At 37.1% G+C, this 17541-nt stretch overlaps 1 protein-coding gene across 7 annotated transcripts in view; it reads right to left on the bottom strand.

Moving 5' to 3' along the window:
- Positions 1-7925: 7925 nt before the first annotated feature.
- Positions 7926-17541, bottom strand: part of IL13RA2 (interleukin 13 receptor subunit alpha 2) — a 58932-nt gene continuing 49316 nt past the window's right edge. For 6 of the 7 annotated variants that reach the window (XM_037733518.1, XM_037733517.1, XM_037733519.1 and 3 more), the window contains 5 exons: positions 14889-15073; positions 13765-13910; positions 12113-12257; positions 9406-9524; positions 8202-8319 (listed from right to left, as the gene is read on the bottom strand). In XM_037733518.1, the coding sequence (XP_037589446.1) occupies positions 8269-8319; positions 9406-9524; positions 12113-12257; positions 13765-13910; positions 14889-15073 (646 nt within the window). In that variant the 3' untranslated portion in view covers positions 8202-8268. Of the gene's footprint in view, positions 8320-9405; positions 9525-12112; positions 12258-13764; positions 13911-14888; positions 15074-17541 lie in introns of all 7 variants that reach the window. The other variant, XM_037733521.1, reaches the window with a different exon arrangement.

The raw sequence follows: 17541 nt of genomic DNA, 5'->3' as shown, positions 1-17541 counted from the left end.
ATTCTAGCTATTATCTTTGCCTCCCCTGATCTCATCTATTTACATCCATGGAAAATAGAGGGACTGAGTGACTGAGTTTAAAAAGGTATTAATAGTTTATTTGCTTGGTTAGCTGGAATATGGACTAAAAGATGGCCCACTGTGAACGAACTGAAAGTGCCTGATCTCCCTCCATTTAATGTAGAGGAAGAAATCCAAAGGCTTAGGGAGATTGGAATGGTGGAGTCGATTAGTTACTTTAGATCTACTCATCCCAGCTTGGAGGGTCCAGAAGATATACCCTTGACCAATGCCTTGTGAAATAGATTTGTGAGGGCCGCAAGTGCATCTTTGAAGAGCTCTGGATCCAATTATTCCCATTGTATTTAAATTTTGTAGTTGAGTGACTATGGTTCCTACTGTTAGATCTGACATACAGAGAAGAGCAATTACAGGGCTCTTCAAACTGTTGAAGAGCCCCTGTGCTCTTGTGACCATGGGCAACACCGTCAGTGGCATTTGGAAACTTCCTGCGGATAGAGAACTGGATGGACACCTCATGCAAGCATGCCCATGCTTCCCTCATACCTTTACTGAGATGGGAGGTGTCATACTGGCTGTGCATTCATGGTGGGCCACTGCTCTGCCCAGAGATTCTCTGCCCTTGAATCACCACACCACCAGATCCCCCACAAATATGCCCCACAATCCACTCTGACTCTGGTAAGCACAGGGGACCAACAGGTCCCTGGAGAGTTGCAGGACCCCTGGAGATCTAATTTTAGGTAGGGGCCACCCATAAGGGACAGTAACATAGCCCACCAGAGTCCCCCTTAGGACAAAGAAAACACAGGGGTGGCACCAGTCACTGAAGGGGGTAGCCCCAGCAGCCAGGAATGGATTTGGAGAGGGAGTCAACTCCCACTCCCCTAGTCTACTGTTTTGGATACAACAGAGGTTCTCTGAACTGGTTGCCAGCACATATGCACTTGGAGAAAGTGCTTTTTGCACTTCACATGGTAGCTCCATCCCCACTGAAAATGAGCCCACACAACTTAGGCTTGCATGAAGAATGGAGCCCAACTCACCCTCCCTACACAGAATGGCAGTGTCTTGGTAGTGGAGGGCAAACAAACCACAAGAGTTGTTAGACCAGAGGAGGAAGCTCTGCCCCAAGCTCATTTTGATGAAAGTGTTACAGTAGGTAGCTAGTCAGGCATGAGAAGGGCAAGAGAGGGCTCCCCTTACACCCCACCAGAAAAGTCAAGTGACCATCAGGTGGTGGTCAGACAGTTGTTAACTGTCCCTTTAAAATAATAATTAGACACAGCCAGCACCAGGGGAAGGCAGTTTCCCTATAGATAGGAAACACATGAAACTGGTGATCAGCACCTTTTGATCTTCAGGAGTTGGGCGAGTGGGCTCACACATGCACATTAAGAGCAAAATGAGAGATTTTAACTGGTATGTGACCCTCCGGGGTGTTCCACCAGAAAAGGGATGCAAGACACCAGAAGTAAGCCAGCATAGAAAATCCTAAATCCAACGTCAAACGGGGCACTTTACCTCCAAGTTGGCTACTTGGCCCTCTTCCAATTGTACTTTACTTTCTTTTCATTCCTGCTCTAAAGCTTTTTAATACACGTTCATTTCTGCTCTAAAACTTTCCTCAGTCTCTTCTTCAGCCTTATGTCCCTGAGTCAAATTCTTTCTTCTGAGGAGGCAATAATTGAGGTTGCTACAGACCTGTATGGATTCACCACTGGTAACAATAGCTACCAGAGCGGTATCTCTGTGCCTCCTTTCCTTTCGCCAGAAGCCAAAAGACAACGTCTATTCAAACTGAAGGTCATGAGCCCTGGAACAGGGGCATGATAGGGAAGAAGATCACTTTCCTGCCTACTCAGGAGAAAGAGCTAGTGCACTCTCACCTTCCCAACCCTACAACTGAGACCTCAGCACACTCCAACACAATCTCCCAACCACCACCACCTGCCCCCACAGTGGGGCAGGTGTTTCTACTAATTAGCCTACCTAAGGACAAACCGGATCTTACTCTTAGGAGTCACCTACAAACTAAAGCCTGAAATGCACTACCAAATAACATGCTTCCCGAAGGGCGTAGTGCTAGTGCACAAGATAAGCTTCCTGAGACATCCACACCCTCAGCCCTGCAAGAGAGAGTGTGTTGACTCATATGTTCAGTACATGGCTACAACAAGCAGTGTAGGAAAAAGAAAAGAGAGAAAAGAGACAAATTGTTTGGAAATCTAAGTCTTCTCTCAATTAATGAGTAAAGGTTTTTGCCTTTTTAAAATTTTTGAGTTATTTTGGCTAAATGAGTGACTGATGGTAACCTGGGATTTGATATTTGTAAATGTTCCAAAATTAAATTATAAATTGTGTCTTTTTCTGACCTAATTAATCTTTTAGGCATTAGGTCCCCTAAAGTCCAAAACTAACATGTTTGGTTTATTTGGTATAAAAACCATATGACTTAGTGTTTGTTATCAATGGTTATAGTTGTTATGTAAAATTGTTACATGCCACAGAAGTAACCAAAATTTCCCTTGTCAATTGTGGCTTTAAAAGTGGCAGTCCTAACTAAAACTGCTTGTCATCCATGGACACTTGTTGTTTTGTTTGGGTCCTCTTTAGCAAGTGGTTGTATCATCAGCTATACAACTCTAACAGGTGTTCTTGAATGCAGATTTCTAATAACTTTGGAAATTGTGACATTAGAATGGAGGAAAAGACTTTCAGGACTCTCATGGAGAGCTGAAATGTTCATGAATATCAAACATAACAGGAGTTAACTGCATGGACTGAACTAAGAGAAGATTGAAGTAATCTTTTTGACTTTTTGCTTAAAACACTGCTGATCCTTTGTTTTGTTTTATAGAGTCCAGAAAACTTTTCTTTTGAGCTGTTTACAGCTTTTAACAATTGATTAAAGTATACTCATTTAAAGAAAAGTTGAAGCGTATTTCTCTCTACCTGATTTCTCCAAATTTGGAAATTAGTGAATATTCTTAACTTATGGCAATATAGTTATTTGTGTAAGTGCACTAATTATCTGGTTTTTTTTTTTGCAAGAGGACACAATTGGAGAAACTGTTTTACCAAGGCTTTGGCTGAAATGGCATGCTTTCCTTTAAGGAATCAAATCTGACATATAAAGCCAATAAAAGCCCCTTGGGAAAACAGGCCTCATACCTTGTTTACACAGTCCCTGTGCAGGGTTTCTGACCTGTGGTAAGTAAAGAATGCCACTTTCCAACAGGCCCAGGAGCCCCAAGTTATCTTAGGATCTCAAGAGGAGCGGAATTTAACCAACTTATAGGTATTTGAGGATAAACACCAGGGCTCAGCTTAAAAAAATCTTATCTGAGATTCCTTTTATGGAACAAAGTTCCATCAAAGCCAATTTTAAAAAGCCTATATGAAGGCTGGGCATGGCGGCTCATGCCTGTAATCCCAGCACTTTGGGAGACCAAGTGGGCATATCACCTGAGGTCAGGAGTTTGAGTCCAGCCTGGCCAACATGGTGACACACTGTCTCTAATGAAAATACAAAATTAGCAGGGCATGTTGGAACATGTCTGTAATCCCAGCTACTTGGGAGGCTGAGGCAAGAGATTTGCTTGAACCTAGAAGGCAGAGGTTGCAGTGATCTGAGCTTGCATCACTGCACTCCAGCCTGGGCAACAAGAGCAAAACTCTGTCTCAAAAATAATTTTTTAAGATTAATAATTTAAAAATTATTAATTTCTTAATAAATTAATAATTTTAAAAAAATATTTTATGTGAAAAATAATTATTTTTGCTATACTTTATACAAATAATCAGGCCAAGTGTAATAAAGCAAATCAGTCTTATCATGATTTGTCTTTAGTAAAAATCAGTGGTGAGAGAAAAAAATTGTTTCAAAAACTATGGTACACCTGGTATTAGATTATATTCTCATTAGTTGTTTTTAAGGTTTTTTTCTGCAACTTTGACTATTGATTCCTTTGAACCAATCAGTGATCTCTGCAGCTCAGAAGAAACAAGAAGGACAGCTAATGTAAAAATCCACATCAGTATTCTAATCCTGGATATGTATTATAATCAGCTAGCAACCCTATATCAGCTTGGTTCCAACAATTGCCCAATTCATGGAAAGCTTTCTTATTTAGATTACTTGGGGTCATTTTACTTATTTTGCTTTACTGTTGTAGAATATATTGCTGTTGCACTCTTTGTGTAGGAGTGTAGGATAAGCTTACTCAATGTTTTCTTACATTGAACCCTTATTAATCTTTCAGATATCACATTTTGTCAGAACTCAGAATTATGAATGGCTCTCACCATACTGACTCTTTCTGAGCTCCTCTGTACTCCAAATACAAGAGATCCTAATAGGCAGAAATATCATCGCCCCTATTCAGCCTGAAGAAGTTGCAGAAGATGAATCTTTGTACCTCTACAACCCTCAGGATTAAGGGTTCCCTTGTAAAAGGAAGGAAGAAATATGTCAGAGGTGATTATACCAGAGCGACTCCATCTTGAATAGGGACTGGGTAAAATAAGACTGAGACCTACTGGGCTGCATTCCAAGGAGGTTAGACATTCTTAGTCACAGGGTGAGATAGGAGGTCAGCACAAGATACAGATCACAAAGACCTTGCAGATAAAACAGATTGCAATAAAAAAGCTGACCAAAACCTGCCAAAATCAAGATGGCAACAAAAGTGACCTCTGATCATCCTCACTGCTCATTATACACTGATTATAATGTATTAACATGCTAAGAGACATTTCTGCCAGCGCTATGACAGTTTATAAATGCCATGGCAACGTCAAGAAGTTACCCTACATGGTCTAAAAAGGGGAGCAACCCTCAGTTCCAGGAATTGCCCACTCATGAATAATCGACCCCTTGTTTGGTACATAATCCAGAAATAACCACAAAAATGGCTAACCAGCAGCCCTCGGGACTGCTCTGCCTATGGAAAAGCCAGGCTTTTAGTCCTTTAGTTTCCTAATATAGTCACTTTCACTTCAAAAGAAGATTCAAATAGTATATATAAAGCACCTAGCACCGAAGCTGTCTTATAGTAGACACTTGATAAATGGTACTGCTCCCCACTTGAAGCAGATGACTAACTCAGTCTGGATAGCTATATATTTACACTAGCACAATGTCTGGTATCCAGTATGTGTGCAATAAATGTTTAACTTGATTGAAAGATGAGTGAATGGATGGAAGGATGTCTGGTTAAAGTGATGTATAAGGTTTCAATCACTGATTTATAAATATAAAAATATGGATGATGCTTAGGTTTTACTAGTACAGCCTGAAAGACTGATCAGAACTGATGGTGGCTTTCAGGAGTGGCTACATAATTACCAGGCAATGATGAAGAGTAAAATATGTGGCCTCTTCAGAAATTATTAAGAAATTCAAGATGGCAACAGCAGATCATTATATCATGTTTGGGCCCCTTCCAAGCACGGGGCCCTGTGTAATTGCACAGAACATATACTCAGGAAGGCATCCTTGCTCACTTTAGCCTTATAGTAGAGTCCTGAGGGACTCCTTCTGTGCCAGCTGTTAGTCCTTAGTTGCTAGATCTTGGGAAGTCCTAGGAGTAAGGATTCAAAGTGAGGGGCTGGGGCAGCCCCAGGTGGCAGAAGACAGATGGGCAGGAGGGGGCAATGACTTAAGCCACTGTCTGTGTACCAAGCATTTGGGAAATATTCAATACCTTGAAACTCCCTCATAATGCAAAAAGAAAAAAAAATTAGAGTTCAAAAAAATTTAACTTCAGCTGGGTATAGTGGCACACACCTGTAGACCCAGCTACTTGGGAGACTGAGCCAGAAGGATGACTTGAGCCCAGGAATTCAAGTCGTATAGGTAACATAGCAAGAACCTGTCTCTAAAAAAAAATCAATTGTGCTCATTAAAAAAGTCAGGAGACAACAGATGCTGGAGAGGATGTGGAGAAATAGGAACACTTTCACACTGTTGGTTGGAGTGTAAATTAGTTCAACCATTGTGGAAGACAGTGTGGCAATTTCTCAAGGACCTAGGAATAGAAATTCCATTTGACCCAGCAAGCCCATTACTGGGTATACACACAAAGGATTATAAATTGTTCTATTATAAAGACACATGCACATGTATGTTCACTGCAGTACTGTTTATGATAGCAAAGACTTGGAATCAATCCAAAAGCCCATCAATGATAGACTCGATAAAGAAAATGTGGCACATATACACCATGGAATATTATGCAGCCATAAAAAAGGATGAGTTTATGTTCTTTGCAGGGACATGGATGAAGCTGAAAACCATCACTCTCAGCAAACTGACACAAGAACAGAAAGCCAAACACCGCATGTTTTCACTCATAACTGGGTGTTGAACAATGAGAACACGTGGACACAGGGACGGGAACATCACACACCGGGACCTGTTGGAGGGTGAGGAGCTAGGGGAGGGATAGCAAGAGATGGGGAAATTGAGAAGAGATAACATTAGGAGCAATACCTAATGTAGATGACGGGGGAATGGATGCAGCAAACCACCATGGTATGTGTATACCTATGTAACAATTCTGCACAATCTGCACATGTACCCCAGAGCTTAAAGTATAATAATAAAAAAAATTAAAAATTAAAAAAAAATTTTGGGCTTACATTATTGTAATATTAATAAACTTACATATCTATCAGGTCAGGAGTTCCAGGGGTCTTTGTGGAGGGTCCAATCTATACACATTTGGTGCCACTTGATTCCATTTTGTTGGGGCAATTCTGATTGGGGTTTCTAGGTTTATGGTACAGAGTTCAGAATTCCTTTAATTAGTAGGGCTTGTTGTACATGCACTAAACAAGGGAATTAGAATACTATGTTTCCAAGATGCATGCAGCCTCTCAGGATGAGGTTGCCTGCCATATCCCTACCTCACCTTGACGTCTTCACATCACATTCCTCCTTCGTCCCCTATGCCCCTTAACTCACTAAGAACAACTTCAGCAAGCTCTAGTTTGACAGTAATTGCCAATCATATTGCATCTTAAGTCACACTATCACAGGAGTTTTAATGTTTAACAAGGACAAGGCTACTTAGGGAAATGGTGGTACATCCTATCATTGATTACAAGTGACGGTAAAGGATGATATTCTGGTTTACACTTCAGTTTTAGCTTTTTTTTTTTTTTTTATCTTTTAGAGACTATCAGTGGCAATGATGAGCACAGCTGTAGCTACCCTTCCCATGAGCTTACCTCTGCATTATATTATTTTAGCATTTTGTATTCTAAAATACTGCTATAAATCAGTGCTTTTCAAATTGAGTGTGCAAATGAATCATCTGGGAATACTCTTAAAATGCAAATTGCTAAATGAGTAGGTCGGGATTGGAGCAATTCTAATAAGCTCCCAGGTGATGGCCACTCTACTGTGAACAGTACTAAATAGAAACTAGTCCAAATTAAAGCTGGGCTCTTGATTGTATTCCATAATCTTGATTGGAGTCTATTATTCCTTAAGTTTTAAAGCAATTATCGATACCTAGGGTGCCACATTCCCTGAAGGTTGGGTGTCCTTTTAGAAAGCTTCTTACTAATTTCAGAGGTTTGTGCCTTTTGGTCCTTGAACCAAAAACAAATCCACACCATCAGAAAATATAGGAAACTCTCAAGCTTTTACTGTGTAATTTGTGACTTCCAATTTTTTAAATATGATTTCTAATCATTTTATTAGTTTTAACCTTTTAAGCACTGCATTCTTCCCACATTTTTCTTCATGAAATCCAAAGCATATATTTAGGACTATGAATGTATTTAAAACTTCTTGCTTCCTAATACTTTTCACAGGTTACATTTAAAGCCAAACAATTTTTTGATAGTGTATACTTTCATCCCAAGTGCAGTTTAAAACAAACAACAACAAAAGCTAGAATCTCATCTTCCAAGATTTGGTAATATCTCTGTGACTTAGTGCAAGCTGTGAAGTCACATTGTTTTATTAATACATCATAAATATAAAACCTGACTCATACCTTGATTTTTCTACATACAGCACTCTTACAATGAATTTATGAGAAAAGAAACTATTAACAGTTTCTTTTCTATTAACAGAATCCAGAAACTGTACTGCTAGCTGAGGCTTTGAGTACTCAAAAGCCTATTTAAATAAAACAATACTTTTAAATAAGATGTATTCAACATTTGCAGGAAAAATTCACTTTATTGAGACTTGTATTTAACATTTGGCCATGACTGGAAACTGGTGAGTCAATACCATGTTTCTTGAAACATGAACTCTTCATTCATCATGGAAAAATTCTGGAATTTAGAAAGAACTCTGTTATTAACAAATCATCATTAATAACACAAACTATTTCACTGAATATTAACAACTCAGATAATAAGCATAAGAGCATTCAGCAAACAGTGAAGCATTCTATACACATTCATTTTTCTGTCTATCTTGAAAAGATGGCATTGAGATATTTTTCTTAGCGGGGCACAGTGGCTGGCACCTGTAATCCCAGCACTTTGGGAGGCCAAGATAGGAGGAATGGCTTGAGCCCAGGAGTTCAAGACCAGCCTAGGCAAAATAGTGGGACTCTATCTCTATAAAAAAAAAATTAAAAATTAGCCACCATGCCTAATTTTTAAATATTTTTTAGAGATAGAGCCCTTCTATGGTGTTGTATGCCTGTAGTCCCAGCTACCCAGGAGGCTGAGGTGGGAGGATTGCTTGAGCCCGGGATACCAAGGCTGCAGTAAATCATGATTGCACCACTCCTCTCCAGCCTGAGTGACAGAATGAAACCCTGTCCCAAAAATATATTTTTCTTCAGATTACAGCTCCTCCTTACAGCCCCCCAACCCCTAGTGACCCTACTATGTTCTGAAATTCTATAACATTATCTGTACAACTCAAATGGTAATCATCTGAAATAATCTCATAGGTTATATTTTTTGTATGGATGCTGCCTCCCTTAACTTGAGTGTGTGCTCCAAAGGCAGGCACCATGTTTTATCATTTGTATGTGGTCTTGTGCCTGTGGCACACCGGTAATATGTTTCAGTTTATGACCATTTTGATTCACTCTTCTCTTTATCCCAACCCTGCTTTTCTCTTGTAACTGTCTCCTTATACCACTCTCCAATCTAGAGTCAAATAGTATTTCATGTTCTAAAGTTTGATTTTGAAAAAAGTAAATCCACCTCAAAATGTAGTCTTGTAAGGTTAATTTTTTTAATTACTGTATTTTCTGAAGATATCATCATAATCCATACAGAACCAATTGTACACCCACAGTGAACAGGCAAAATTATAAAATGTAGCTCCATCAGTTCTAATGCAGAACATTTAAAAAATCTGCTATCTCCGACTAAACATCATAATGTTACACATCTCACCATTTCTAAGGAGGTGTTTGGCTTATTCGAAAGTAGGCCAGTTATAAATACAATAAATATTGAGATAATACCAAGTGGTATCAAGAAAAGTAGCAAAGCTTTTTTCAATAGGTCTTCACCTAGGATTAAAAATCACACAAAAAGGGGAAGTATTAGATATTTATCACTGTTTTTGAAACTGAATTATTGTATAAATAGTGAAGAACTGACTTAAGCTCAGAAGCCCCTGCCATATTTGCCAGTGCATAAATACCACAGTTGTGTTTGAGTATAGCATTCCTTTCATTTGTGCACTTTTTATATAGAACAAGTATTTTACTTAACTGTGACATATTTCATTTTCAGTTAGAAAAATAACTTCCCAAAGCACAATTCTTCTTTCCTGAATGATTTTGTTTAAAATTTGACCTTGTGAATTATCCATTTAAAAATGACAAAATATTAGCCTAGTGATTAGACAAACATGTCTTGTGTGTCTCTTAACTCTCAGTAAGTCAAACATATACTTAGAGCATAGGATACTGTACTGAGCAAGAGGTATCCTTCAATAAAACTTCCTGTGTGAGTAATGGAAATAGTCTTTTAAGGTTGCTTTTTAAAAGTTGTCTCATATTTTAAAGACCAAAGGGAGGGATAAGGTTTTTCTTTTCTTTTTGATTTTGCTTTGTTATTTTAAGGATGGAGTTTTAATGGTTCTTCTGCATAGTAAGAAATGAGAAATCACTAGGCAAACTTAAAAAGTAGGTGAGGTTTGACCTCCCCAAACTAGTACCTCTCACTTGTTTTGGAGTAATACAAAAGATCTTGAATCTTAGCCATACACCTACAAACCCCCCTTGATCCCACTTTTTCTTTGTCTTATTTCTTCACAATTTTGTTTTTCACTAGAAAATTATCAGTCAAATTCAGGTTCAGATAAGATTTGCAAGAATATAATACAGAGAAATTACTAAGTTATCTGTTATGCAAAATTAACAGTGGGAAGGCAGGAAGCTCCTCCACTGAAGTTCTACTGGCTTTCCCTATACAGAGTCAATCCTGAAGAGGATATATTTTTATTTCCAAAAATATTATTGTCCTATTTTTCTATAACTTGAAATATCCAATAAGAAATGTCCTAAAGAACTGAGACCACATGCAACTCAATAAATTATTTGCTCCTAATTTCAAAGTCATTATGATTCTATGAAGAGGGCCAGGCACAGTGACTCATGCCTGTAATCTCACTTTGGGAGGCCGAGGTGGGCAGATCACCTGAGGCCAGGAGTTCAAGACCAGCCTAGCCAACATGGTGAAACTCTATCTCTACTCAAAATACAGAAATTAGTCAGGTATGGTGGTGCATGCCTGTAATCCCAGCTACTTGGGATGCTAAGGCACAAGAATTGCTTGAACCTGGGAAGTAGAGGTTACAAGGAGATCACGCCACTGCACTCCAGCCTGAGCAATGGAGCAAGATTCTGTACCCAAAAACAGAAGAAGAGATTTCCCTCGAAGCAAAAGAAATCTTAGTCATCACTATCACTGATAAGACTGCATGTAAAATACAGGAAAGAATATATATTTTGAGGATATAGCTAAAAACTCACCCTATCCACTTTACATAATGCATTGACTAATGACAAGATATAATTCAAGACATAACTTTAGAGTTTCCTGATTTTTTTAAAACACTGACAAAAATGAAAAATATAAAACTAGTAAGTCTTCTTTCTCATTCCATATATCTCTTGGTTCAGTTTTCCCATCTTCTTATTTTTTTCTCCATAATCCTTAGTGATTAAATAATTTGTTAGGCTTCTTTGTTTATTGCCTATCTCTACCCAATTTGGTATAAAATATAAATTCCCCGAGGGTAGAGATTTCTTTACTGCCATATCTCCAAGGCTTGAAAAGAGTCTGATACATAGTAGGTGCTTAATAAATATTTGAGGACTGAAAGGGATCAATGAAGCCACTATATTTGTAGAGTTAATGGAGATTCCACTATAGTAGAATATGAAAGGAGATAAATGATTGATAGATATGCCAGTATCTGTATCAACATCAATATATATATTTATAGCTGCATCTATATCTATGTACCTGAAAGAGCAATGCTGAGTTAACCTCCATCAATTTCGAACATTTATTAGTCATTTCTACTCTTAAAGCTAGTATATTGTGAAATGCAATCACATTTTACCTCATTACTTAGGCTTTTTAATTTATATTGCTGTGTAATTCAAATTTCTTTATCATAAATCACTTTAAATCAGTGTTGGAAGTGAACGGAATGAATATGTATTTTACTAATCATGACCTCTTAATTTGAAAAATATTCCTTTGGAATAGTATTGGGCACTCAGAAACAAATGTATGCTGATCTATACTTGCTTTAAGATTTCTGTTCTCTTGAATACTGAAAACATAAGAAAATATTGATTAAAATATGCTCCTGTTATCCCTTCAAAAGACCTAGGATATTATCTTTATGGACAGAAAAACAAGAATGTTGATAATAGAAGTATAACAATATTCATAGTCCTCACTGAATATTAGGCTTTTAATAAATCTGTGTTCCATTGAGGTGCTTGCTAACTTATCCTCTCTGTTTACAGACTACATGGGAAAGTCTTTCACTTTTGTAATTACAAAATATACGGAAAGAAAATTAATTTTGTGAGCAAATAGCTCATTATTTAGTTACTCTCCTTTGAGCTCATACCTTCCCAGCATTGCTTATCACTCCACTCACTCCAAATGCCATCATCTGAGCAATATATATTCACTTTGCTTCTTACTAAAAAGCATAATTGTCGAGTTTCATTTGTTGTTTTCAAGGTGTACGTTTCATTTTCAACTGTAATAGTCTGAAAGCCAAGGACAAAATAAGATGCCATTATTTAATTTAATTGCAGCTAGACAGATTCCATATCTGTCCCTTTCAAAGCTGGTTTTAGTACATAAAACCTATGCATCAAAAGACTAGAAAAGCACAATCCCAGCAGTAATTAGCTCTCTGTATAGTGGGGGTTTCTAAATCATTGTTTCTTCCCTTCTTTATATTTTATATCTACAATGATAATGGATCACTTATAGTGAAGGGCAGCATGTGTGAGAGGGCAAAATTCCTAGGTAGCCTTGGTGTTTATAACACTCAGTATGTGGGCTACTGTCAAATTTCCCAGATTCTATGAACTGGAAAATGCTACATACACTGAGTTACCAAAAGACAGAGACATCATGTGATGGAAACTATAGAGTTCGTATATTAATATATAGCTTTTTCTTTTTTCCTTATTCTTCCTTCCTTATTCTGATTGTTAATAAGAACAAGGAAAATCTGTATAACAATGTTAAGGGCTTGGAATAAGAATAAGGAAATAAAACCTGAATAACAGTACTCAGGGCTTGGTACAAAACAATTGCTACAGTCATGAGACTATCTCAAGGTTGGGTGATCTCAGAGTAAAAAGAAATCACTGAAGCAATTGCTTCAATTTTGCATTTCAAAGACCTGAAGAATTTTTCTCATCCAGTATATTAGCTTTTCCTTTGATACAACTTATCTTAGGAATCAGCATGATGTAGTGTAGACTTGAGAGGACTGGGAATCAGATCTGAAATCTAGTCCTAGCTGCATAAATTGATTGCAAGTGAGTTTTCATACCTGAGATCTATAAGTCAATTCAACAACCAGTTTTCTCATCTGTATATGAAATGAACGAATTAGAACTATTGGCTCACCAACTTCTCTCTATCACTCTCTAAACTAGAAACTAATAAGTAAAAATAACATATCACAATTAACCTTTAATTGTGATATGTTATTTTTACACATACCATATTTATTTTTTAAATCACTCCGTATAGTGATTTAAAAACCCCCACTATATAGAAGTTAAAGGTATCACCACATTGTTGGTGCTGGGGGTAGTAATTAGTTTTGCAACCATTGCCTACTTCCCCAGCTAGCCCTTCTTGCCTGGTAAAACCAATTTTCTTGTAAGCCTGTCATACTGTAATTTTGACCTGATGGTTGTCTGGTTGTCCCTCAATAAGAGGTCCTCGTTTTGTTTTTTTTTTTTTTTACTTAAGGCCTCTCCACAATCCATCTTAGGCTTTCAGCAACTTTAATTTATTGACACAAAGTTGAAAACAAGTGACTTGATAATCTTTGAGGTTCTATATAACTTTAAAATTGGTATAATTAATTTTACTTTTATCCACTAATTTATTTGGCTTTCTGGAAATTGAACTAAGATACATATCATGTTCTTTCCCTCACATAAATGCAACTGATTTTGGTTCTCATGTTTGGTATTTTATTTAAAAGTCTATATTTATGATTTTTCCAAATAAATGCAATATTCATACCACCAAGGTAGTATCATCTTCTATGATCTCAATTTCATAAATGAAACACCTTGCCGGAATAGGTCCAAAAGGTATGCTCCATTTCAGCTGAACTTCATATAAATTCTCCCGAGTAACAGTAAGATAGCCTGGTGGCAGAGGTTTAACTGAAAAACAAAAGGGAACCATTTCAACACGGAGATTGTTGAAGTTTAGTAGTAGCCTTTATCCAAAGCTAGGGACATCCAGTAACAGAAACCTCCAGGGATAAACCAAGTGGCTCAATAATATTCTCTATGATGTGTATTAAAATCGAAGTTGCTTGCCAGCCAAGATGAGTTTATTGACAAACTTGGTTATTTTTTTGGAAACTCATTTTTGACAAGTCACCCACTGACAAATATTTAAGCCCAAGAGAAAAGTTAGAAGACCCAAATAATTACAACCATGTTTCCATTTTGTAGCATTAGAAACAACAACCACAATCAGTACTACTACCACTTTAACAAATAGATAACTCTTATTTGGTACTTATGCTATGTCAGACACTGTAAGTACCAAGGATGTTACATCATAATCTCATTCATGTCTCACAATAAACCTATGAGGTGGTCCTCTATTATCCTCATTTTACTAACAAGGAAATTGAAACAGAAAAGTTAATTAACTTGTCCAAAGTCACACAACAAGAAAAACGATAGACCTAAGATTCAAACCCAGGTCTGGCAGACTCTAGAACCCATCACTCTCATAACTATTACAACTGAAAATATAGACTCAGTAAATATCCAACCATTTGTCTATTGAGGCCTGGGAAAAAGTGTATTCATAATTACTCCATCACTAACACTAGACAAAAGTACCGTGTAGCAGACAAACTGAAGACAGAAAATAACATTGTGAGTTCTAAAATGAAAATGATATTAACCTTTATTCAATTTCTTATCTTTCATACTTATATATTTAATAAAAGCTTCCTCATGCACTCTGCTATTTTCTTTTTTTGCATTTCCATAGCACGCTCTCTCTCTCTCTCTCTCTCTCTCATTCCTTCCTTCCCTTTTTCTCTCTCTCCCCTTCTTAAGTGGTTATAAATGGCCTAACCAGAAACAATAAATTTGAAGTTGTTTGTTGGTTTACATCACCTATATTTTGAAGCTGAAAAATGAAATAACTGGATCTGATAGGCTCGTCTTCTGATGATCCATTAACACAAATATAGAAATCTTTATAGTCTGATGACTCCAAATAGGGAAATCTGCATCCAATATTTTGTCCATCAGCCTTGATGTAATCAACACACTGTAATGCACGATCTAAACCCTCATACCTGTAAAAATAAGCATTGTAAAAACTGTGTTTCACAATCTCTTCCAGTATCAAGGTGCTCCATTTTCAATTGTCTTAGGATACCATGTGAGTTTAAAAATCATTTAATAATGTACAATATTTACTAAGCACCTACTATATGCCAGGCCCTATGATAAGCACTAGGGAAAAAACAGTAGGGAAAGCAGACATAGTCCCTGATTTCATGGAGCTAACAAACTGATTAAAGTCTTCGCAAAATCTCAAAGACAAGGATTCTTACTTGTGTACTTAGGTTATACTGACTCATCAACAGTGTTTGTGAATCAAAGAATAATATTCCTAATAAGAAAACCTGTGATTTATACAAATAATCCTGTATGATTTTTGCCTTTTAAATTATTTTACTGAAGTTATTTTAAAAGAAAGCAATTTTTTTTAAAGCAGACTTAGAAAATATTATGTTTAATCAAATGAATGAAAATCCCGAGGATACAACACACATCAAGAGATAAACCTCAGAAAAGCCACCTGTAGGAGGGAAAAAAGAATAGGAGGAGTTGTTTGGCAACTAAATGTTTAATTTTCTTATCTCTTAAGTGAGAAATGTTACCCTACCATTTAAAGTTAACCTCATTCCAGTAATAAAGCTAAAAGGAACTAGGGGTAATTCCCTACTGAATTCCAAAGCAACAAATGCCTGGCTATTTTCCTAAAGAATAGCTTGCAATGCAAAGCATGACATTATTTGTAAAAGCAGCCCAAATCCCTGTTGAAATGAGGCCAATATAGCAGCTGATAAGGTGCCAGTATAAATATCTGGACTCTGCTAAATTAACTTTATGCCAAGTATTTACTTTAGGCAGAGTTTGAAAAATTGTCTCTTGGTTAGTTCATCTGATTAGAGTTTGGGAAACTTGAATTCCAAGCTTAACTTCATACAGACTTACTTTGTGCCAGCACGGAAGCCTTCTGATACCTTTATTTTCCATTCTCTAAAATATTAATATTTATTCTTCCCTCTTTCACTAAGATGAGGATCAAATTATATTAAATATGAACTACAATGTACAGGAGGGCAGAGACTTTCTCTTATTTGAGCTTTTGTCCTTTTTATCTAGAACACTGCCTGGCATTTAAAAGATGATTAATATTTGTTGAATTAATGAACAAATAATTTAGATCTTTGAAATTTATCTATCCAATTGCAGATGAGGAAACAAAAATACTAAAAGGAAAAATTACTTGCCCAAGGCCAAAAAGTTAAATGATGCTAGAGCAGGGATTAGAACCCAGGTCTCAGGATTGCAAATAGTTTATAGCTTATCATTTATATATTATTATTTTCTAAAGAAAGATGCCATAAATTGGAACTAAAACTCACCAATATTAATGCTTATTCATCTCTTGATTTGTCCATTATTTAGTAAATGCATATGCTTAGATACTTACCTATCAGTTTATCAATGCTATCGCTTGTTTCATTTATGTAATAAATAGTATTAATCTGCTATGAGCATAGAACTTTGGAGGTAGTCAAGAGAAATATAAGAAACGATTCATGCCCACCAATCCCTTAAACATTTGACAGGAGACAAAACACACATATATGAGAAAAATTTAAATGTCATCTGGACAATAAATCATTAAGAGTTATAAAAAATAATAGTTCAAGCCCAGGCATGGTAGCTCATGCCTGTAATTTCAGCACTTTGGGAGGTTGAGGTGGGTGGATCACTTGAGGTAAGGAGTTTGAAACCAGCTTTGCCAACATGCTGAAACCTCATCTCTACTAAAAATACAAAATTAGCCAGGCGTGGTGGCACACGCCTATAATCTCAGCTGCTTGGGAGGCTAAGGCATGTGAATCGCTTGAACCTGGGAGATGGAGGCTGCAGTGAGCTGAGATTGCACCCCTGCACTCCTGCCTGGGTGACACAGCAAGACTCTGCCTCAAAAAACAAAAAAAAAAAAAGGTAATAGTTTGAGAAAGACAAAACAGAAGCTGACATGAGCAATTAAAAGTTAATGAAACTCGGGAGCAGATGAGCTTTAATAAAAATTGGTGAAAGAAAGATAAAGCTAGAGGGCATTCCAGAAGATAATGCAAACAAAGGTATAAAAGACAGTAACATAAGTGGGAAAAAAATGTAGAGATGGATTTTAATGGAGTGGAACATTCACGTTGGTAATAGTAGACGATATGGCAACCTAGATTTTATCCTGGGGCAATGAGTAGACATGGGAGGTTTTTGAACAAGAGAGTGGTATATGAAAATGGTAGTGTAGGAAGATAAAGCTGGCTACAGTGTGCAAAAATGAATTTAAAAAGGGAGAAATTGCAAGGGGAGAGATTGGAAGCAGAGCAACCATCATTTGGGAAGCAATGTCAATCATCCAGGTGTGGAATGAGGGAAGCCTAAAGTACAGCTCTTACAGCAGAGATGGTAAGAACACTTAAGAGATGTGCAACCTTCCAAAGGAATGTCA

This window comes from Cebus imitator, unplaced genomic scaffold, assembly GCF_001604975.1.
Source record: "Cebus imitator isolate Cc_AM_T3 unplaced genomic scaffold, Cebus_imitator-1.0 Scaffold535, whole genome shotgun sequence".
Classification (NCBI taxonomy): Eukaryota; Metazoa; Chordata; class Mammalia; order Primates; family Cebidae; genus Cebus; species Cebus imitator.
Note: the sequence above shows the minus strand (reverse complement) of the source record. Positions and strands in the feature narration are given on the sequence as shown.